The sequence below is a fragment of the Globicephala melas genome, chromosome 12 (genome assembly GCF_963455315.2).
Source record: "Globicephala melas chromosome 12, mGloMel1.2, whole genome shotgun sequence".
In the NCBI taxonomy this organism is placed as follows: domain Eukaryota; kingdom Metazoa; phylum Chordata; class Mammalia; order Artiodactyla; family Delphinidae; genus Globicephala; species Globicephala melas.
The window spans coordinates 37073985-37097737 of NC_083325.1; the positions used below are offsets into that span (position 1 = coordinate 37073985).

Below are 23753 nucleotides of genomic sequence, written 5' to 3' on the forward strand. Positions count from 1 at the left end.
TTTCGTGAATTTTCAAATCTACTCAGTTCTTGGTATTATAATTACCTTGACCAAAATACTGTGAAATTACTGCTCTGATCTACTAATGGCTGCAAAAATCAAGTCGTTGTGGTTTCATGCCAAGGGGCCATAGCAAGGTGGCGCAATGATTTCTGACACAGAAGACAACTTCTAAAAACTCAAAAGGGAAAATTAACGGGATGTGGTTTACATTGCCAAAGACTGTTCATTAATTACCAATTTAATCACTGCTGGAGGCATGACATTACAAAAATCTGGCTGAAAGTTCTAATAGATTATGAAGACCACCTAAGAAGAGTGACCAAGAAATGTACAAAACAATTAATACTGTTTCACTGCTATCAAAGACACTCAGATTATTTTACATCAAGTGAAGCAAAGGAATTAGGAGCTTCACAGTGCCACCACTAGGAACCTTAAATACAATAGCACACAATTAGTAATGCACATGTGACTTTTCGTTCAAAGCATATATCCTTGGGAAAGCCAGAACATGATAAGGAGAACAAAAGAAACATTAAAAAATGAAATGAATAAAGATTTAAACTCTACCCTTGTGCATACTGAGCAATAACAGAATAGGCAATACAAAATACAGCTCTTAGTAACGGTGATATCATCCTGGGATGTTCAACACTGCACTGAACAGCCATATGGAAAATGTCTATGGCCATTAATAGCCGCATAAAAGGAGTGTTCCTGATGCTAAAATACCTAGCCCTAGATTCATGTATTCATGGCAATCTCAAATAAATAAGACTTTTGAGACTAGGGGTTTGTGGCCACATAATAGAAAAGATGCTTGAGTTTTCTCCCCCAACAATGCTAGTGTTTTGTGTGACTTTGAAGATATGCGAGCAAGCTAACAATATGTTTTCTAAGAAGTCTAGTAGCCATTGTTAGGATAGTAGGCTTCAAATCAACTTAAATTTAGACATAATAGATAAACTATTATTTAAATCATAATGAATAAAACCCACTGCTATGTACAGAGGCATTTATGTCGAATACAGAAGTACATTGGCATTCTTCTCCTATAAAATGCAACTATAAAAAAGATTAAGCTATATATTTAAAGTGTCTTACTGGTCTGAAACGGATTATGTACATTAAATCTTCTATCAATTGTGTTGGTGTAAGAAATAAGGAATATATTTTCATCTCTGTGCCCTGGGTGTAGACATTCCAGTTCATACAGAGAATAAAAATCTGTAAATAAGACAAATTCTTACTCTCTGTTATTAGAGGTTTTAGATTTCTTTTTATAATAACTGATGTTCTTTTAAAATTACAAGTGCAAAGTTACCTACTTCTTCCTAGTAATAGAACTATATGTAATCAGGAAAAATAAAAATTTTAGCTTGACCTTAACTTTAAAGTTTGATTCCTAGAGGCTAGCCATTTAAATGTAACACAGCCGATCTTCATAAACATATAAGCATAATCTTACATACATTTTTACGATGAGACATACTTGGGACACATATATATATATGAAAACTACGGGAAAAGTTTCTTTCAGAGATAGATGATATGATGATATTTAGTGTTTTTTACCAGTTGGATGGTAACTGCTTCTTTGATTATATGGAAAAAATCTAGTGATCTTATCTAAATCTGCTACAATTATCAGCACAACGGACTAGTCCCATTTAAATCAATATTTTCCAATTAACATCAAAAGTACAAGGTTGATGTCCCACCCCTTCGTATCAACAAAATACCTGTTAAAGGTTTAATTCGCAAAAGAGCGGCTTGCATTCTTACCAAATAAGCCCTTTGGATTCACTGCTAATGACCAGTAAAAAAAAAAAAGTCACTGTATCTTTCTTTGATTGCTGATCTTTGTAGTTAACTAAGGACTGACCAAACTGAAATTCCTTTCCCATATACACAGTTTTCTTTAGAGGATTCAAATATTACTGCAAACCTTTAAAGACAGATATTACAAACCTTTCAGGACTTGCTGCTAACTTGCAGTTTGATCCTGCTAAGTGAGGGTGGACTCCTATGCCAATTAATTGTAATGGGTCACTCACTATGTTTGCAGATTAAATATCAGACAAAAAACTTCAAGTCTGGATTATAATAATGTTGTGATTTTTTGGCTGATTTTTCTTTTAAAAAATATTCCAGGGCTTCCCTGGTGGCGCAGTGGTTGAGAGTCTGCCTGCCGATGCAGGGGACACGGGTTCGTGCCCCGGTCCGGGAAGATCCCACATGACGCAAGTGGCTGGGCCCGTGAGCGTCAGGAGCCTGTGCTCCGCAACGGGAGAGGCCACAACAGTGAGAGGCCCGCGTACCGCCAAAAAAAAACAAAAACAAAACAAAACAAAACAAAATTCCTGGTATCTAACAACTATATGCAAAGCATATTCTTATGTTACATAATTTATGATTGAAAAAATGAAAAACATATTTATAAATTCACTGTTAAGTGATTAAACTAGATTGAAGACTCATTCCCAATTCTCTTTTTAGACTTTCTATTTATAAAATAGATTTCATTCTTTCTTAAAAACGAAAAGGTATAATTAAACCTATATAGCATCCTTCTTCTGATAGGTTCAAAGTGCTTCATATCCTAATAGCAATTCCAAGGAGTGTGGGTAGCAGGATTGTCACTCCTTATTCTTAGAGTGTACTGATCCTAAACTTTAGTATATCAAATGCAAACATGTCTTTCAGCTATTTATTATAATTACATGAGTATAACTAAATGTCATGGTGGATTTATTAAATGTATTTTTTTAAAAAAGCAACTATATTCGAATGTAAAGTAATAAGCAAAAGAGTCTGAAATAGACTAGTTTCTTAAATTCTATTTATGCATTTCTTGGGGAAAAAGTGTGAGAATTGAGAAATAAAGAAAGCGAGAGAGAGACATGGACATATATACACTACCAAACGTAAGGTAGATAGCTAGTGGGAAGCAGCCGCATAGCACAGGGATATCAACTAGGTGCTTTGTGACCGTCTGGAGGGGTGGGATGGGGAGGGTGGGAGGCAGGGAGACGCGGGAGGGAAGAGATATGGGAACATATATATATGTATAACTGATTCACTTTGTTATAAAGCAGAAACTAGCACACCATTGTAAAGCGATTATACCCCAATAAAGATATTAAAAAAAAAAAGATATTAAAAAAAAAAGGAAATATTTTCTTGAAAAAAGTTATTACATTTTTCTCAGAGTTTAAGTTTAAATATATTATACAGTCAAGGAAGCTCCTTTGGCTATATAATGGCTAGATTGTTGAACCTGTCAAACCCTTCAGTTGTACTTTGAAAAAAGTTATTTTAAGTATACGTGAAAAATAATGAACAAAACAAATATCACACCTAAAATTTATATTAGTAAAATGTAAAATGAAAATCTCAAAGGGAATAGGAAGCAAAGAAATAGAAATCACAGAGCTCAGAGCAATGAAATCTGTCTCCTATAGAAAACTAATTTCAGAAAACACCTGAAACAGGTTAAACAAATGTTTAAAGGCACAGAGATACAAATGAATAATGTAAACTACTTTCCCTAAAAAAGATCTAAATTCATCATGTACTTGCAGCAAGTTCTCATTAAAACACGCAATGGTAATCTTGACAAAAATTAAGAAAAATTATAAGGTTTACAGTATCTGTGTTTGTAAGTTCCCTTTTAAGAGAAATTACAGCTCAAATATTTTCCGAAGATTACTTAAGTAGAGTCTGTACATGAGGATCCACAAGATAGTATTACCAAGAGTTGTCTTCAGTGTCTTAGAAATTGTTTCCTAGCCTTCCAGCATAAAGCTATACTAATTTATATGAGGGAATGTTTGCTTAGAGTGATGTGATTCAAGGCAGAGCTGGGAGCTGAACTCTAATGAGAGATCCCAGAGTATGGGAAGAGTAGGTATGTGTAAGAATTTGGTGTGTACACAACATAACAAAGCAAGGTATCAAAATGTAGGATACAAGAATAGGAAGAAAAGGATGATACAGGGAACCTCGAGCCCCCAAGTGGCAAATGTCATCTCTGTAACTGATCTGAGAAAGGGGAACCCTTTAACTTTCTCTGACCAATGATAATCAGTTCTGCTGTAAAGACCTTCAGAGTCAGTTTTTTTCCCTGTTTACCAAGAAACTCCTTATAGCAACCCCAATTTTTCATATTTAAGCTCATGTTTTTCTTAGCTGACACTCAGAAGATATGAAAAATAGACTGTCACTATTCCCTCCCTTAACTTATTCATTGAACAAACATTTACTTAATATTAATACTTGGTGCTGGGGATACAAGGTTCTTGTACTTTGAATAGCTCACAGTTGAGGGAGAGAGAGATGTATAATTAGATAATTATATGGGAAATGTGGCAGTAGTAATATGTACAATATATTAGAAAAAGATACAGGAAGGAGAATTAACTTTGCTGCTAGGAGCCATGACAGAGGTACTCACAGAAGAAGTTATTTTCCTAACAAGGGAAGACAGGCATTTCAGGGAGAACAGCAAATGCTTGATACAGGAACGAAAGAGTATGCCACATTCTAAGCAACTTAGTTGAGTTAGACTGTAGAGTGAATAATGGGAGAGAGGTGAGAAATGAGGCTAGAAAGGGAAGGGGCAGGATTTGCAAGAACTTTTTATATGAGGCCATTTTGAGTAGTTTGGAACTTATTCTCTTGGGTAAGCGGGAGAAAGAATCTGAGCCTTCATATACTCAAATTACTACTTAAACTATTTCACAGTCCTCTCTTTATATTTCATAAGCCTGTCTTTCCTTAAAAGTAGACCTTTGCTTTCAATCCTTTAACACTTCCCTGAATCCTCTGTAAGTTCTCTCTCTCAGCCCAGAACTAGATACAAACTAGATACCTCAAAAGCGGTTAACATGTACAGAGCAGACGGACATTGTCCCATGCAATTATACTTCTATTTAAGAACTCTAACATCAATTATTAAAATAGCTCTACTCATTCTTCCTGGTATTCATCAGAAGGTCCTAGATTAGCTGTATAGAAACGAAGTTTAGAAGGATAAGAGATAGAAATTGCTGAAGAAGTCCTATATCAGCAGTCTCCTAAGAGTAACTAAGCTCTTCGGTAAACTCTTGAAGATTTAAGGTCAGTGACTCATTTATTCAAGACTTGGGGTCACTCCTGGGTACCAACTTTTTTTTTTTTTTCTCACTCTTGGGAACTCTCAGTTAAACTAAGAACACAAAAAGCCGTGGGTACCTGCGGGTATATATATATCTCTCCCTGCCAGCAACTAGACTCTTAGTACCAAAGGATACATTATAAACGCAAGATAATTTATAATGAATTTAAAAATAAGGGCATGGTAAATTAAGGCTCAAATTAAAGAGCATAAGGAAGTGAAAATAGTAGCAGCAGTTCACTAAATTAGATGCCAGATTTTTTTTTTTCTTAGTTAAACCTGCTTTTTATTTACCAGAAGTCTTTTGATCTCTCCAGAGTGAAAGGGATGCTGACACTGAAGTGGGGATGGCATTAGTCATGGTTCCCTTACCCACTCCACCGTGGACACCAATTAATTTGAATGTCACACAGGAGAAAAAAATTTTCTTTGCCTCCATATCACAAATGGAAAAACAGATTTAGAGAGATTAAATAATTTCTACTTTTAGTATCACTTAACTCATATTCAGTTGCTCCAGAGATGAAATTTGGTATTTTCCCTTTTAATTTTGTCAGCCAAGTTGGCCATACTACTTTTCCAAAATATGGACAGTACTACGAAATAACTCAAACCTGTATGTACAAGAGCTACCAGAAATGATAAAGAAAATGATCAAATTAAGAAAACTACCATATCATTGGAAAAGCTATCAACCTGATTATAAAGTTGCATACTAAACTGAAAATCTGAAAAGCAATGGCAAGGTCTAACTTCTTTTGTGAAACGGGAGTTACCTGATATTTTACATTTTCTTTCTTAAATCATTTCAATATTAGCTATAAGGCCCACAGAGTAACAAATGTCAAAACTAGAGCAACAGTCCCAGAATGTACTATTTAGGTCATGGAACTGATGTTCTTCCCAACACATCTATATACGGCTTGACTTATCTGAAAAATGAGCAACAGTAGAATGCGCAAGAGAGTTTTTAAAGTGAGCTTAAACTATAACTGAGAAGAGGCTACAACAATATCTTCCATGCCACACATTCTTCTTACAATGTGGTGGGGTCTATGTCTCTGCTACTTAAACCTGGGTATGGCTTTGTGTCTCCTCAGGTCAACAGTATGGCAAAGGTGACTTTTAAAGCTAGATCATAAGAATGCATAAGAGAGTTCACTTTACTCTCTTGGGACACTCGCTGTTAGACCCAGCCACCATGCTGTGAGGAAGCCCAAACTAGCCCAAGTAGAGAAACCATATGGAGAGGCCACATGTAGGTGTTCCAACTGACAGCATAGTTCCTAGAAGAAAACCAGCCCCTGACAACATGCAACAGAAATAAAACATTCCCCCAGTGTCCTATCCTAAGGCCTAATTTATAGAATCTGTAAGCAAAATAAAATGGTTATTTTATGCCAATAGGTTTTCAGTGTTTTATAATGTAGCAAAAGATAACCTGAAAGAGGAAGGGTAGGGAAAATATCTTTGGGACTGTTTGAAGCATAGTTTCATAAGCAGTAGGGTACAACTTTGCGTAAGTGGGAAACAAATGCAATAAAGTAAGCAAATGTCTTCTCAATGTCAACAGAATTGATAGTATTGAATTCGCCATTTATTCCACACCTAAGCACAAACAAATATCATCAACTGTAAAAGTGAATAGTTCTTTCTACATCTCTTCTTAAAACACACACACACACACACACACACACACACACACACACACACACCCTTAGAGATACTGAAACACAACATTAGTTTAAATGAAACAGCTTTATGGTCAAGTACATTTGGGTATGCTAAGAAAACAATCTATTAAAAACATCCTTTTTGGATACCAAAAATTTCCCTAGTTTAAAATATTTATCTAAACACGACATATTTTTAAAAGAGAGAATAAAGGGAAAAAACTCTGTAAGCCATTTGTTATATTACCCTTCAGGATAAATTTTTTTTTTTTGCGGTATGCGTGCCTCTCACTGTTGTGGCCTCTCCCGTTGCGGAGCACAGGCTCTGGATGCGCAGGCTCAGTGGCCATGGCTCACGGGCCCAGCTGCTCCGCGGCATGTGGGATCTTCCCGGACCTGGGCACAAACCCATGTCCCCTGCATTGGCAGGTGGACTCTCAACCACTGCGCCACCAGGGAAGCCCGAGATAAATATTAATATTTTGATTATTTTCCTTCCTGAACTTTACAATGCATATATAAAAACACAGTCTTTCAAAATGGAGTTCGTATGCCATATGCTATTTTATATCTTTCTTTTTGTACAAAATGACACTGTGCACATTTCCCTATGTCCTTTCAATATTCTTTCAAAACATTATTGAATAATTTTCAATAGCTACATAACAAGTATATATATTTGTTGTAATTCATTTGATCATTCCCCTAGTCTGAGTGACTGCCATTCCGTTACTTTTGCTATTATAAATAACTATGTGATGAAAACCTGCATATTGATCTTTGTTAGTGGAATTATTGGATAAAATGGAATGAGCATTTCTTAATGAAGTTTACTTGCTTTCCAGAAAGATGTGGCAAGTAACATGCCACCAGCGGTATTATCCAACTCGATGAAACATCACTAACATCATGTTTCTTAAAATCCAAGTTATATATTTTACAGATACAGTAAGATGTCACAGACATAGAATATGCGATGTTTTAGTAGTTAACTTATGATACTGAATTCACACTAATGTAATTTAGCTAAAAGTTTAAGTTTTATTTGGGAAATTAGAAGTGCAAGCAAAATTACTGGTGCCTTAAAAAGAAGAGATGACCAATAAAATATGTGTTGACAGTTTAAAGTAATAAATGAATAAATTGAATGAAAAAACAAACAGCCTTAAAAATCAGGATACTTGAATTCTAAGCCTAGTTTGCCACTGTTTGCAACCCTAGGTAAATTTAAACACCCTTTCCTAACTCGTTTTCTTAACCTCTACAATGGATACAACAGTAATATCTATTCCTACTTCACAAGGATTTCAGAAAAATAAACAAGAAGGAAATAAAACATAATGCTTTAAAAACATACTCTCTGAAGTCAAATTGTCTAGGTTCAATTCTTGGCTCTGTTACTTATAGGCTGTGTGACCATGGGCAACTCATTAATTTGTATGTCAGTTTTTTCAACTATAAAACAGAGATTATACTTAACTCATATAATTGTTGTGAAGATTAAACAAGAAAATCCACAAGAAAGCACTTTGAATCCTGCTTGATACATGGTAAGTGCTCATAAACATTAGATGACAATTATTAATATATGTAAAATTTACACATAGGTAAAATAATGGCTTTTTAAGATCTACTTGGCAGATCATTTAAATCTCAGGTGTTCTAAATTTAAAATCAACACACTTGAAAAATATAGAGCTATAAATTTTCCATAATTTTTAGAGCCTGAAAGAACTATGAAACAAAATTTATCACAAATAAAATATAATATCAACAAAATAACTCTCTTTTTAAAGAGAATATTCTCTCTGTGGCTATTTACTTAACTGGATCCTTCTCTCCCATCAAGTCTTAGTTCAAATGTCCCTTCCTCAAGTCACTCGTACCTACTCAAATTATCCTCTACTATATCATGTAGTTTTCACAGTCTGTAGTTAACTTATTTATTCATTATTACCAGTCTCTTCCCACCAAAATGTAAATTCCATGAGAGAAGAGGCTTTGTCTTGTCTTTTCTTTTTTTTGCGGGGGGTGGGATCTTATTTCCCTCATCTGCGTTCGAACCTGCACCCCCTGCAGTGGAAGTGTGAAGTCTTAACCACTGGACCACTAGGGAAGTCCCCGAAACTTAGTCTTTTCTATCTCTACAAAAATACTAATTTCTGACACTCAATAAATATCTGACTGAACCAACAAATTGATGATATAATAGATGGCTAGGCACTGAAAGAGCTGGTATAAAGACTACAAAATTTCTTCCTCAGAAAAAATGGCCATCTAGATTAGCATTTCTCAAGGATTTTTATCATGACCCACAATTAAAAATACATTTTATATCAAGATCCAGTAAGCACACATACCCACGTAACTAAAACAAGTCTCACACAAAAGTACTATGATGTGTGATAAATTCTGATATTTTCGATTTCATTTAGATATTCTATTCCTTTTCATTGAAAATAAAATTACTGTGGCCCACTACACTGATTTTATATCACATTACTGTGTAAAGACTTGAAGTCTGTATATTGTACAGCACAGGAAATATAGCCAATATTTCACAATAATTTTAAATGGAGTACAGTCTATAAAATATTGAATTACTACGTTGTACACCTGAAATTAATATAATATTGTAAATCAACTATACTTCACTTAAAGAAAAACAAAATAATAATAAATAAAGAAAAAAAAGACAAAGTCTGAAAAACAGTGGTCAAGTTCAGAGGTTATTCTCTGAAAGGCATTAAAAAAAGTATGCGTGGGAAGGAAGAAATAAAACTGCCTTTGTTCATAGATGTCATGATTATCTTATGTAGGAAATCTGAAAGAATTGAAGGAAAAAAAAAAAAAAGAAGCCAAACCTCTCCTGGAACTAATAAGCAATTATAGCAAGGTTGTAAGATACAAGGTTAACATGCAAAAGTCAATTGCTTTCCTATATACCAGAAATGAACAAGTAGAATTTGAAATTAAAAACATAATCCTACTTACATTTGCACCCCCAAAATGAATGTCTGTGACATAGGACAAAAGCAACACAATGGAGCAAAGATCATCTTCTCAACAAATGGTGCTGGAACAACCAGACATGCACATGCAAAAAAATAAATCTAGACACAGACCTTACACCTTTCACAAAATTTAACTCAAAATGGATCACAGACCTAAATGTAAAACACAATACTGTAAAACTCCTAGAAGATAACACAGGAGAAAACCTAAATGACCTTGAGTATGGTGATTCCTTTTTGATATAACGCCAAAGGCATGACCCATGAAAGAACTAATGGTTAAACTGGGTTTCATTAAAATTTAAAACTTCTGCTCTGTGCTTCCCTGGTGGCATAATGGTTAAGAATCCGCCTGCCAATGCAGGGGACAGGGGTTTGAGCCCTGGTCGGGGAAGATCCCACATGCCGCGGAGCAGCTAAGCCCGTGCGCCACAACTACTGAGCTTGCGCTCTAGAGCCCACGAGTCACGACTACTGAGCCCACGCACCTAGAGCCCATGCTCCACAACAAGAGAAGCCACCGCGATGAGAAGCCCACGCACTGCAACAAAGAGTAGCCTCTGCTCGCCGCAACTAGAGAAAGCCTGCGCACGGCAATGAAGACCCAATGCAGCCAAAAATTTTAAAACATGAATTAATTAATTAAAAAAAAACTGCAAAAAAAAACCCCTTCTGCTCTGTGAAACACAATGTAGAGAGAATAAGAAGACAAGCCACAGTCAGGGAGAAAATATTTGCAAAGATACAACTGATAAAAGACTGGTATCCAAAAGAAACAAAGAACTCTTTAAACTCAGCAGTAAGAAAACAACCGGATTAAAAAATGGGCCAATGATCTTAAGAGACACCTCTCCAAAGAAGATATACAGATGGCATATAAGTATATATAAAGATGTTCCACATCATATATTATCAGCAAAATGCAAATTAAAACAATGAGACACCACTACACACCTATTAGAATGGCTAAAATCCAGAACACTGACAACATCCAATGCTGGCGAGAATGTAAAACACAAGAATTCTCATTCATTGCTGGTGGGAATGAAAAATGGTACACCTACTTTGGAAGACAGTTTGGTGATTTCTTACAAAAGTAAACACACTCTTACCATAAGGTCCAGCAAACGTCCTTGTATTTACCCAAAGGAGCTGAAAACTTAAGTCCACATAAAAACCTTCATGTAAAAAAAAAAAAAAAAAAAAAAAACCTTCATGTAGATGACTATAGCAGCTTTATTCATGATTGCCAAAACTTGGAAGCAACCAAGATGCATTTCCGTAGGTGAATGGATAAACTGTGGTACCTCCAGACAATGGAATATTATTCAGCATTAAAAAGAAATGAGCTATCAAATCATGAAAAGACATGGAGGAACCTTAAATGCATATTACTAAGTGAAAAGAAGCCATATCAGAAAAGGCAACATACTACGGTTCCAAATATATGACATTCTGGAAAAGGTAAAATTATGAAGACAATAAAATTATCAGGTTCCCAGAGGTTGGGGATGAAGGGAGAGATAAATGGGTGAAACACAAAGAATTCCTAGGGCAGTGAAAATACTCTGTATGATATTATAAAGATGGATACGTGTCATTATACATTTGTCTAAACTCATAGAATGTACACCAAGAGTGAACCATAATGTAAACTACAGACTTTGGGTAATAATGATGTGTCAATGTAGGTTCACAGTTTTAACAAATGTACCACCCTGGCAGGGCATGTTATTAAGGAGGGAGGCTATGCATGTGTGGGTTGAGAGGGTATATGAGAAATCTCTGTACCTTCCCCTCAATTCTGTTAACTTAAAACTGCTCTAAAAAAATAAAATCTTAATTAAAAAAAAAGAACATGCAGTTTTATGTATATGTAAAATTGGGGGTAGGGCAGGGTTGTCATAATTTTCAGATTCATGAAGAGGTTCATGTCCCCCTAAATCTAAATCTATTACTATATGTTCGTTATTATCTGTGAGGCACTACACAAAAATATGTATAAAAATATGGCTTAACATAGGGATGGCAGTATATGATAGGAAAGAGGATGGACTCTGGAGTCTGGTAAGTCTTGGGTTCAAATCCTAAATTCATCATTTATCGACTACAACCTTGTACATATTATCTTACCTATCAGCTTCAGTTTTCTTATCTAAAAAGGAGTTTTTATATCTACTTCATGAGGTTAGGTAAAATAAAAATTATGTAAAACATCCATTATAGTGCCTGGAATATATGCTAAGTATTGTGCTGGCCAAAAAGTTCATTTGGGTCTTATGGAAAAACCTGAAAGAACTTTCTGGCCAACCCAATATTTCAATAAATTGTAGGCATCATTGTTATATTCTAATGTTTCCAACAAAATTAACTTCCATTGACAAAATACAATCCTAAGCAAAGTACAACTAAATTACAAAGGGTAAATTAACAAAAAAACAGATTATTCATGTATATGTGGAAATTATATTCCAGGATCTTACTTTTTCTAACAGCTAATACTGCTGTGCAGGAATAATTACAACCTGCTCCTCCAAGTATGGATTTATCAGTTCAAAGAAAGTACCAAGTACCCACAGTATACACAGTCTGTGGAAAAATAATTTATCAAAAATATAAATAAGTTACTCTTATTTACACCCCCAGGATTACAATGAACAATGTATGGTTTTTTTAACCAATGTTCCTCACATCACTTAGCTGTCTGTTGCAGAGCGGTGTGGCTGCGTTGGTATTCTGCTTATTCCCTGCCTTAAAAGCTGCATCTCTTCTTGCTTGCTCAAGCAGAACTCTTGCTCTTTCTTTGAGTTCTTCTTGTCTGGATAACATTCGATGCTTAAAAACAAAGATACAGAATTAGAAGCCAAAACAAACAAACAAAACTCCCAAAAACCCATGTAATCCATTTTTGTAAACTAATCAATAGTTATACAATTCGTCAAAATAATAGTGGTCAGGAATAAGATTGTAGTTTTATGAGATTACCCATAGAAAATATTAATGTTGACTAGAAACTGTGGAATGAATACATATATCTTGACTAAAAGGAACTATACCTTTACTGGCTAAAACTGGGTTAAATTTAATTACATTTTCATTAGAACATAGTCTCATAAGGTATAAAGTCCATACACATATTATATACATTCTTCAAATTTCCTAATCACAGTATAATCTGGCAAAGACATTTTTTCAAGTTCGTAGTTTTATTTTTATAGTTGTATAGAATTGATAACAAGGTGTCTTCCAAATTTGCATTTTGAAAGATTTTAATTATCTGTGGCAACAACTCTTTAAATTCTTGACAATTTAACGTTTATAGAAAATTCAAAGCTATAGTATTTTATTTAAAGAAAAATAATACTGTTTTTCTCTATGGCTCACTCTCCTTACAACAATTAAACATCAGAATTAGAACAGTATTTTCTTGGATTAATTTGTAATCTTACAATATATTTTTGGAGAAAAACAGGTAGAACCTCAATGGAAATCAGCTCTTAAATGGGGCATTAATCCAAAGCACAAATATTCATAATGTGTATAGTTCAAATTCCTTTTCTCTACTAAAGTAGCCAACTTCTGACTTTAGATGGCTATGACTATGACTTTAATACTTAATTTCTTTTAATTCCTTTTCTTTGCATAGTTTTGGTTCAGTCATAATTATCATTCATGGTCAAGGAAGAGGTAATAAACAGCAACCTATTACTTTATTTGGAATAATGTGAAACTTAAAAAATTTAGTACATCAAAAAAAAATTTAGTACATCATTTTTGGGTCTCTTTGTGACCTTTATATTTTGATACAGCAAATTTTAAACTTTTTTCTGTAATTTTAGGCAAAGATTTTTCTTGAAGTCTACAATTCAGTGATTTTTTTTTAGTATATTCACAAGTTTGTGAACCATCAACACTAGCTAATTCCAGAACATTTTCATCACCCAAGGTTTTAAGAGGATTAAACAAAAATTCTTAACTTAATAGATACAATTGAAATGTATAAGCGATAATGAAAGATTTTTACCTCATACTGATAGGACATAATAGAACAGAGTTCATAACTGCATTTGAACTGGTTACAAATCAACGTATTCTCAAAAAACAGACAAAATTAATTAAATGAACGCTGAATTGGCAGTCAAGACTGTTAATCCTTCTTCCACTAATAATAAGCAATGCAAAACTGAACAGGTCACTTAAAACCATTACATGATATTTAAGAACTCTGAAGTCAGACAGACCTAGTTCCATTACTTGAGTAACTTGTGAGCAAGCTACTCAATCTCTTTAAGCCTCAGTTTCCTTATTTATAATATGGGGATAAAAATAGATCAACTCTCATAAAGATATTGTAAAGATTAAGTGAAAGAGAGTAATGTAGTGAGCACCAGATAAATGTTAACTATTAATATATTTTTAAAAATCTCTCAATTTCCTCATTTTTTAAATGAAGGGAGATCATCTTTAAAATCCCACTCACTGGGAAGCAGCCGCATAGCACAGGGAGATCAGCTCGGTGCTTTGTGACCACCTAGAGGGGTGGGGTAGGGAAGGTGGGAGGGAGACGCAAGAGGGAGGAGATATGGGGATATATGTATATGTATAGCTGATTCACTTTGTTATAAAGCAGAAACTAACACACCATTGTAAAGCAATTATACTCCAATAAAGATGTTAAAAAAATCCCACTCACTGTAAACTTTTCAAATACTTAGAGTAGATCATCTTAAAGTTCCCACTAGCTCTAAATTCTGTGATTATACAGTCCTTTAGGGATTCCAATCAGCTACACAGTGAAAAACTGCTCTGGTCTTAAGAGTACATAAACACAAAATTTTTTTCTGATTAAAATGCAATTCATATTCATCATAGAAATTTTAGAAAATATATAAAAGTAAAAAGAGGAAAAATAAAAGCATGACCCTCCTTGATTTCAAACTATATCACTATTACAAAGCTATAATATATATGCCGGTATGATACTGGCATAAAAACAGACACATAGATCAGTGGAACAGAACAGAGAGCCCAGAAACAAACCCATACATATATGGTCAATTAATTTACAACAAAGGAGTAAAAAAATATACAATGGGGAAATGGTGTTGGGCAAACTGTATAGCCACATGCATTGTAATATTATCTACCTACAAAAAAGGATTAAATCTTGCCACTTGTGACAACATAGATGGATCCTGAGGGCATTATGCTAAAAGAAATGAGTCAGAGAAAGATAAATACCCTACGATCTCACTTATACGTGGAATCTAAAAAACAACCCGCCCTGCCCCCCCCCCCCCAAAATCCCTGAAACCAAGCTCACAGATACAGAGAACAGACTGGTGTTTGCTGGAGGCTGGGGGTGGGCTAAATGGGTAAAGGCGTCAAAATGAGTATGTCATGGGAATATAACATACAACATGGTAAATATAGTTAATTACACTGTATTGCATATTTGAAGGTTGCTAAGAGAGTAGATCCCCAAAGTTCTAATCACAAGGAAAATAAAAACTTTTGCAACTATGTATGGTAACTGATATTAACTTGGCTTATTGTGCTGAACATTTTGCAATAGATACAAATATTGAATCATTATGTTGTACACCTGAAAATAATACAATACATGAATTACAACTCAATTTTAAAAAAAGAAATATTTTTTAAAAATTAGCAATCCCAGCACCCAGGGATAATCATTGTAGAATCATGCTTTTTTCCACTTAATAGTCTAAATATTATGAGCATTTTCTCATATCCTTAAATATTTCTTTGAAAACATGATTTTAAACTGTCTACCTAGCATTCTATTAATATGAACATATCATACTTTAATTTGTCTTACATTATTGGATATTTAGGCTGTTTATAATTTTTTACTATCATAAACAATGCTTTTGTGAACATCTTTATATGTAAATTCTTGTATACAGTTCTTATTATCTCCTTAGGAAAAATTCCTGGAGAATCTAATGGGGTAAACACTGTTAAGGGACTTAATGTAATTGTTGATTATTTTACATCTGGGCTATAATTATTTTTAGTGCTGTTATGGCCAAAACCAAAGAGATATTGTGAGCATAAAGTTCAGGGGCACAGACTTTGAAGTCAGACAAGGCTGGTTTTGAATTCAAACTTTTAACATTTATTATATGACCTTAAGGCAACTCTGTAGATCTTGGTTCTCCCATATATATATAATAGGCACCAACAACTCACCTCATGGGTTGTAAAGTCTGAGATATGTGTAAGATATATAATGGTCATCACATGTATCAGCCACTCAAATGGGCAACATTCTGACTTGTTAAGTCTATACAGCCACATTAAATGATCAAATTTCCTCTAATCAGAGGCTATTAATTATTAGACTCTATTATTTTATGAGTTTCTAAGAAAGAACACTGTCAGTTAAACTCTAACATATTATTATAAGTAACATCTTGATTTCAGAGAAGTTAAAATGTAAAAAATGTATGTCTTAGAATCAATAAAATACAGTATACAAAAGAAAAATAAAATTTAGCTACAATAAAAAACTTACCAAGTATTAACACCTATACTACAATTTTCGGTACCAGGCAATGAACACTTTTGCCAAAAATTTTTTAAAATTTACCCTAAGCAAAATTCTAACCAGTAAACCAATTGCCAACAAACAAACACATATGGAGTTGTAAATAGATGCTGCTTCTATCATCCTGTGGATTTACTGTACATCACTTAAATCACCTGAACAGAATCACAGCACGACACAGTTTTAGAGTTTAAAGGGCTCTCAGAGATTATTTCATTTAACATACTTAGAAAATAAGATTTAAAGAATTTAAATGGCTAATTAACATGTTACACTGGTAATTACTGGAGCCAAGATGAGAGCCAAGATGAGAATCCAGGTTTACTGAGTCCTAGTTCAGAGCATTTTTAATTTTTAAACACTAATCAATTTCCAGATTTAACTGAACATTTTTACCTTAAAAATCTGGTTTACGAGAAAAATCTGTATTGATATTCAAATTTAGGCTCACCAAATTCTGCAAATGTCAGTCACTATATGTTTAATGATTATCTACTCTGTAGGGACACTATGATACTCTGAAAGTTTAGGTACTTAGAACATTAGATTTGAGATTTCTGATTAGGAGAACAGGGGCTTGCTTTGTTAGCTATTATATTTCTTTGATTCTAAGATGCACATTTTAATACCTCTGAAAACAAAATTGATGACATTTTATATCTCTGTCATATAGGTGGTAGTTAAGACATAGTCATCAGTACCTACATATGCATGTGCTTGATAATTCTGGTGGCAAGACTATAATTCCTTGATGTTTCATTTAACAACCCCTTGAGTACTATTTGAAATGCAACAGAACTCCAGGTTATTGTCTGAAAATCTTTTCTTAGGACCTACCAGAAAGGTTAAGAAAGTGCTACTGGGACTTCCCTGGTGGCACAATGGTTAAGAATCCGCCTGTCAATGCCAGGGACACGGGTTCAAGCCCTGATCCAGAAAGATCCCACATGCCGCGGGGCAACTAAGCCATGCACCACAACTACTGAGCCTGCGAGCCACAACTACTGAGCCCACATGCCACAACTACTGAAGCCCACGTGCCTACCCATGCTCTGCAACGAGAAGCCACTGCAATGAGAAGCCCATGCATCACAATGAAGAGTAGCCCCCACTCGCCGCAACTAGAGAAAGCCTGCATGCAGCAACAAAAACCCAACACAGCCAAAAATAATTTTAAAAAAAATTAAAAGAAAGTGCCATTATCAGTGAGTATTACTGAGAAGAAAATCTGGGAGACAACTGTGAAGAAATGCTGTAATTCAGAGGTTCTCAACCTTTCTGGTCTCAGAATCCCTTTATATGCTTAAAAATTGAGGATCCCCAAAAGCTTTAGCTTATGTGGGCTACATCTATAGATATTTGTCATTTTGGAAATTAAATGGAAAATTTTTTTAAATATTTACTTATTCATTCCTTTAAAATAGCTATAATAAACCCATTAGATGTTAACATATTCTAATAAAAATAACTACACTAAAAAACAAAACTGAGAAGAACAGCACTATTTTACATTTTTTGCAAATCAATCTTTAATATCTGCCTTAATTGAAGGCAGCTATATACTCATATCTACTTCTGTATTCAGTCTCTTGAGATATCACAAACCATGTAGCCTCCAGAAAACACCATTGTACACTTGTGACAGAATGAAAGTGCAAAAGGTAAATAAAGTTCTAGTATTGTTATGAAAATAGTTTCAACTTTGGGGACTCTCGGAAAGAGTCTTGGAGGGCCTGAGAGGTCCCCAGATCATACTTTGAGAACCACTGTTGTAACATCAGGCTTTTGATGGCACAGAGGACAATACTATGTGGAAAAACAGGAACACCGACAACTCTATATCACAAAGTGATTCATAAGAGTTAGTCTAAACTCTAATTCTAAATTGATTATACCTTAACCAATTTATTTTGCTAAAAAATTCCTTTTTATGTATACATAAGAGCATTATATGATTAAAAAATCCATGCCTAAATAAGTCTAAAAGAACTCTTTCACTAGGTATAAAATAAAAATTCTATGTGATAAGAAAACCATGTATCATAATTTATTGGCAGTGTTTTTCTTTCTTTGTTGTACATAAAATAATGGTATATCTTATCACTGATGGCACCATAGATTCAATTAAATCCATGCCATATTCCCCACATGGGGAGAAATTTCGATGTTACTGGGATTTTTAACCACAAATAATGATGGGACTAAAATTACCAACTGCAATGCAACTAAAGTATTTGAAGAAAATGCTGTAAATGGTAAATATTTTAATTTGGCATTATACATTTCCAGAATGATATGCTTACAAAATGGAATGCTGAAATAGCTTTGACTTATTCTGTAAAATATTTTTATAGGTTAATAACATTTTGATTTGAAAAGTTGACATTCTTTATTCTTCAATCTTGAAATTGGGATTTATTTATAGGCTTAAAATATTATAAACTTTAAATGAAGAGCAGGTTTTTCTAAAATGGGAAATTATACTTCACCTTTAATCATTTGTAAAGTAGTCTATGAATACAAAAAGAAACAACAAAAAAGAATAACTATTTACTACATATATGTATTCATCATTCTAACTCACTTACCTGGACTGTTTTTGCAGAATGATTTGCATGATTTAAGATGGTTCTATCAGCATCTGAATCAGACTCTGTCTGCCTCAGGGAATTACGTTTTTTCTTGGCAAGGTCTGCATCTCTATTGTACGAATATCCAAGTTTAGAAGTGGGAGATAAACTTGGTTTTTTCACAGGTGATTCAGGATCTGATCTGCATTCTAAGGGTCTGGAATTCTCTAATTTTTCTTGCTCCAAGTTACTACTGATGTCTATATCCTGAAGCTTTTGCTCATCGGTCTCCTCACAAATAAAGGGTGGAGACACATCCTTCTTATCACTATTGTATAAGTCACTTAATTCTAAAGTCTCCGTTTTCAATAGTCTCTTCTTGCCTAACAAAACTTGTGTGTGGTTTGAATCTGTACTGTAACATATTCCAGGGTCATCGGATCCTGAAGTCCTTCCAGAGCTCTGCTGGGACTTTTGGGGTTCTGTGTCACTTTTAGTCCTGCGACAGTAAGGGGAGGCTGTGCTTGGACTGAGATGATCATCAGGAGTCTGGTGTTCACTTTCTGACTCTCCAACCCCACTATCATTTACAAATACAGAGTCGTCCTGGGATAGGAAGTCTACCCCTCCGCTGGTAGGCTGCTGCAGCTGAGGCTCCCGTTTCAGATCACTAAGCTCTGCATAGAATTTTTCCTGATCAACAGAACTATTTGTATCTGTTTCATAGTTTCCAACTTTATATGTGCTTTTACTGCTATTTTCTTCTATTTGAACAACATTTAACTCTTGCCCACTGAAATGTGCCCTAATTTGATAGAGATAGGTCATAACAGTCAGTTTGTCAGGAATTGCTAATAAAACCATATCAGAAGGTTCCAATAACCGGGAAATTCCTATGCTGGCAAATCCATCATATGCCTTCAGAGGAAAGAAAAACAGAAGATATATTGAAGAGTTCAGACAATCCATACATTTTAACTTTTTTAAAGAAACTTAAAACATCATCACATTTTAAAAACAGCAAAATAACAGATGTTAACTAGACTTACTGTGGTGAGCATTTCACAATGTATACAAATATCAAATCATTATGTTGTACACTTGAGACTGAGGTACTGTTATATGGCAATTACACCTCAAAAAAGAGTTAAAAATAAAACACAATTCAGTTACCATTTTAAAAAAACAAGCAAAATTTTAATGGCTTTTTGTTGCTATTGGAGGGTACATTATGTTACTGACATTATGCCACTGACATTATGCCACATGAACAGAGCAACATTCCAAGTTGGAAATTTGTAAAAGTTTGGTAGATCCAAGAGTAAAACATTTTTATTAGTTAATAACAATTGAAATGTTCTTCTCCAATAAAGAAAACAAGCAAAAATGAGAGTTAAAACAAACAAACAAAAAAACTTAGAATAGACTTTGTGATAAAGAACTAGGGTATAAAGAAATAATAATTCATCTGGAGCTTTATTATTCCTATTAACCCCTCTTTTCAGTGGTCATGTAATTGCAGTGATTTGTGAAGATAAAGTACAGGTAGATATCCCAAAAGAACTAACTCCTAGATTGCCTGGTATAAAATATAAGTAAGTGCTACTTAAGTCTAGAAACATAGAAACATTTTTAAAACGCCCAATTAAGATTGATTTTCATAATGAGAAGAGTGACTTCATTTTCACTTCATCCATTTTGGAAAGAAGGAAATGTTTTGAGTAGTACAACCTAGTTTAGAATGTGAGGCTGCATTGTATAACTTTTGTTAGCCTTTAAATGACTGTGGCACATCAGGTTTTTCTAGTTTTGAAGAATCAAAGCTGTTTCTCAATTTACAATTAATTATTACTATCCTGAACTAACCCTTGAAAACAGCATTGTGTTGCTAGGAAGCATTAAAAATATGGCTAAACATTTAGATATACTCTTGGAAAAACTAAGGACCCTCTAGTTATATTCTTGCTTTGGGATATAAAATGTCTCATCTTTGTAACAACCCAGATATAGGATCACAACTCAAAGTTTTTCTAAAAAGCAAGTTTAGGAAATTATGTAACAATTCAGAAGGAATCAGTCTTTTGCATATACATGTTACAGTGCATTTCTACCTTTGAATTTAATTCTTGTATTCTTCCTGTAGTTTAATAAATGTTATGGAATAAGAAAGAAAATGAAAAATAAATTGTGATATTAAAACCTCTTCAATTTTCACAGCACTATGCTTTATAGTATAGGTACCTCAAAATATTTACTTGAGAGAATGGCTCAGTTGGTGTGCATGTTTGGGCCTGTTTGTTATTTTACATGTTTTAGGAAAATTAAAGTCATTTTCTTCCTCATGAGTCCTGACAACTTGATTGACAGACATCAATTGTAGACCATCAGGAAAAGCACCACAGGCAGTATTCTAAACATTTCCCAATTATCTAAAACACTGACATATTGGTTAAGATCAGATGTCACAGGTAAATACCATTTTTATTCAGCACTTTTTACAGACCTGGGAAAATGATTAGCTTACTTGTGGGGAATCTCCTGCTGGTATTTTGTTTCATGTAGCAATTCATTTTATGCACACTAATTGCACTAAAAGAAATTTAAAAACAAACCAGATTTCTTGTAAGCGAGGTCAAGACTTTATAAAGGAATTTTCCCATAGGTTAACCTCTTCTGCGATAATCAATTACCTACTGTCTTTTTAGCTGCGTGTGGAGAAAAAAGAGGTCTTTAAAAGAAAATAGTCTTATTCATTGCTAGATGTTATTTAATTGGTAAGGAGTCACTGCCAGTTATGTTATGCATCTGCATGGAACTTAAGACACAGGCATTGTTTCTTGTACTGTTTTAAGTCCAATTAAGGGCAGATGGGGTTACCCGGAAGAACTGTGTAAAGCCGGAAATAAGTCTGTAGGTAGCAAATGATACTCAATGTAGATATCAGGTAAGAAGCTGTGGGACTTCCCTGGTAGTCCAGTGGTTAACACTCCATGCTCCCAATGCAGGGGCCTAGGTTTGGTCTCTGGTCAGGGAACTAGATTCTGCATGCCGCAACTAAAGATTCCATGTGCCTCAATTAAGACCCGGAACAGCCAAATAAATAAATAAATGTTAAAAAAAAAAAAAAGAAGTTGCAAAGTGATGAAAAGGAAAGTATAACAACAATTATGTATTGACTTGTGCAATGAATGGGATCATCTAAATTAAAATCCTTTCAAAAAGCTATAATTGGGACTTCCCTGGTGGCGCAGTGGTTAAGAATCCACCTGCCAATGCAGGGGACACAAGTTCGAACCCTGGTCCGGGAAGATCCCACATGCCGCAGAGTAACTAAGCCCATGTGCCACAACTACTGAGCCTGCACTCTAGAGCCCGTGAGCCACAACTACTGAAGCCCATGTACCACAACAACTGAAGCCCGTGTGCCTAGAGCCCAGGCTCTGCAACAAGAGAAGCCACCACAATAAGTCCATGCACCAGAACGAAGAGTAGTCCCTGCTGGCCACAACTAGAGAAGGCCCGCATGCACCAGCAAAGACCCAAGGCAGCCAGAAATAAATAAGTAAATTTATTTAAAAAAAAAAAAAAGCTAGGGCTCCCCTGGTGGCACAGTGGTTGAGAGTCCGTCTGCCGATGCAGGGGACATGGGTTCGTGCCCTGGTCCGGGAAGATCCCACATACCGCGGAGCGGCTGGGCCCGTGAGCCATGGCCGCTGTGCCTGCGCGTCCGGAGCCTGTGCTCCGCAATGGGAGAGGCCACAACAGTGAGAGGCCCACGTACCGCAAAAAAAAAAAAAAAAAAGCTATAATCATCTGCCCTTTAAGATTTAATTGAGAAAAAATTTTAATGAGATATATTTCTCTTTGTAATAATATGTAAATCCAAGGTATGTTCATCATTATTAAATTTCTGAAGAAAATAATGTAAAGAAGTATAACTTAAGCCCTAATGAGATTCCTCATACTCTTTAAAAATATATAGCTAGGTAAAATAAAAAATGTTTGCTTTTCAAAATTTTAAACAGTAACTTGAAAGCTTCACTTTATAAAAAATAATAATGGTTTATTTTATAATGCTCCTGTCTGCATTTAAATTTGCTTATTCAAATGCAAGAAAATGCAGGTAAAGAACTGTCATATCTAAAGATACAGTTGTCTCTTGGTATCCATGGGGGACTAATTCCAACACCCCCTGCAGATATCAAATCTGGGGATGCTCAAGTCCCTTATGTAAAATGGTAGAATACAGCCAGCCCTCTGTATCTGTGGGTTCCACATCCATGGATACAGAGGGCCAACTGTATAACTTAATTGACGAAAAATAAGGCATTTTGCTTTGACAGACACAGGCTCTTCAAAATCATACAAGAAATAATTCAAGAGAATGCCTTATTTTGAAGCATGATTTCTATAAAGAAAATTATACTGATTTTTAAAGATTATCTTTTTTAATAGCATATTTCAATTAAAAAAACTGACTGCTTTTAAATGTTTTTCTCTGGGGCCAGCATCATGCATTTGCAAAGAAACAAGAATTCTTTAATGGAAATATAAATTTTTGGTTTTAGAGAGCAATAAAAGTAAAAAAAAAGTTGATTTAAATTCTCATCTGTTAATTGAACTTTTATCAAGGTTCCCTTTATAGTCTTTTTCTCACTGGTGGTTTTAACTATTTAAATAAAGTAAATTAAAAACTTTAGCCTAGACTAGAGGTTATTAATGACTTTGGCCCATGAATTCTTTTGGCAATGAATCCCTTCT

At 34.6% G+C, this 23753-nt stretch overlaps 1 protein-coding gene across 7 annotated transcripts in view; it reads right to left on the reverse strand.

The window, feature by feature from the left end:
- EHBP1 (EH domain binding protein 1) overlaps positions 1–23753 on the reverse strand; it is a 346734-nt gene that overhangs the window by 76031 nt on the left and 246950 nt on the right. For 6 of the 7 annotated variants that reach the window (XM_060309152.2, XM_030877350.2, XM_060309154.2 and 3 more), the window contains 2 exons: positions 19011–19910; positions 12540–12683 (listed from right to left, as the gene is read on the reverse strand). The exons of the other annotated variant lie outside the window; for it this stretch is intronic. In XM_060309152.2, the coding sequence (XP_060165135.1) occupies positions 12540–12683; positions 19011–19910 (1044 nt within the window). The remainder of the gene's footprint in view (positions 1–12539; positions 12684–19010; positions 19911–23753) is intronic. 7 annotated transcript variants of the gene reach the window in all.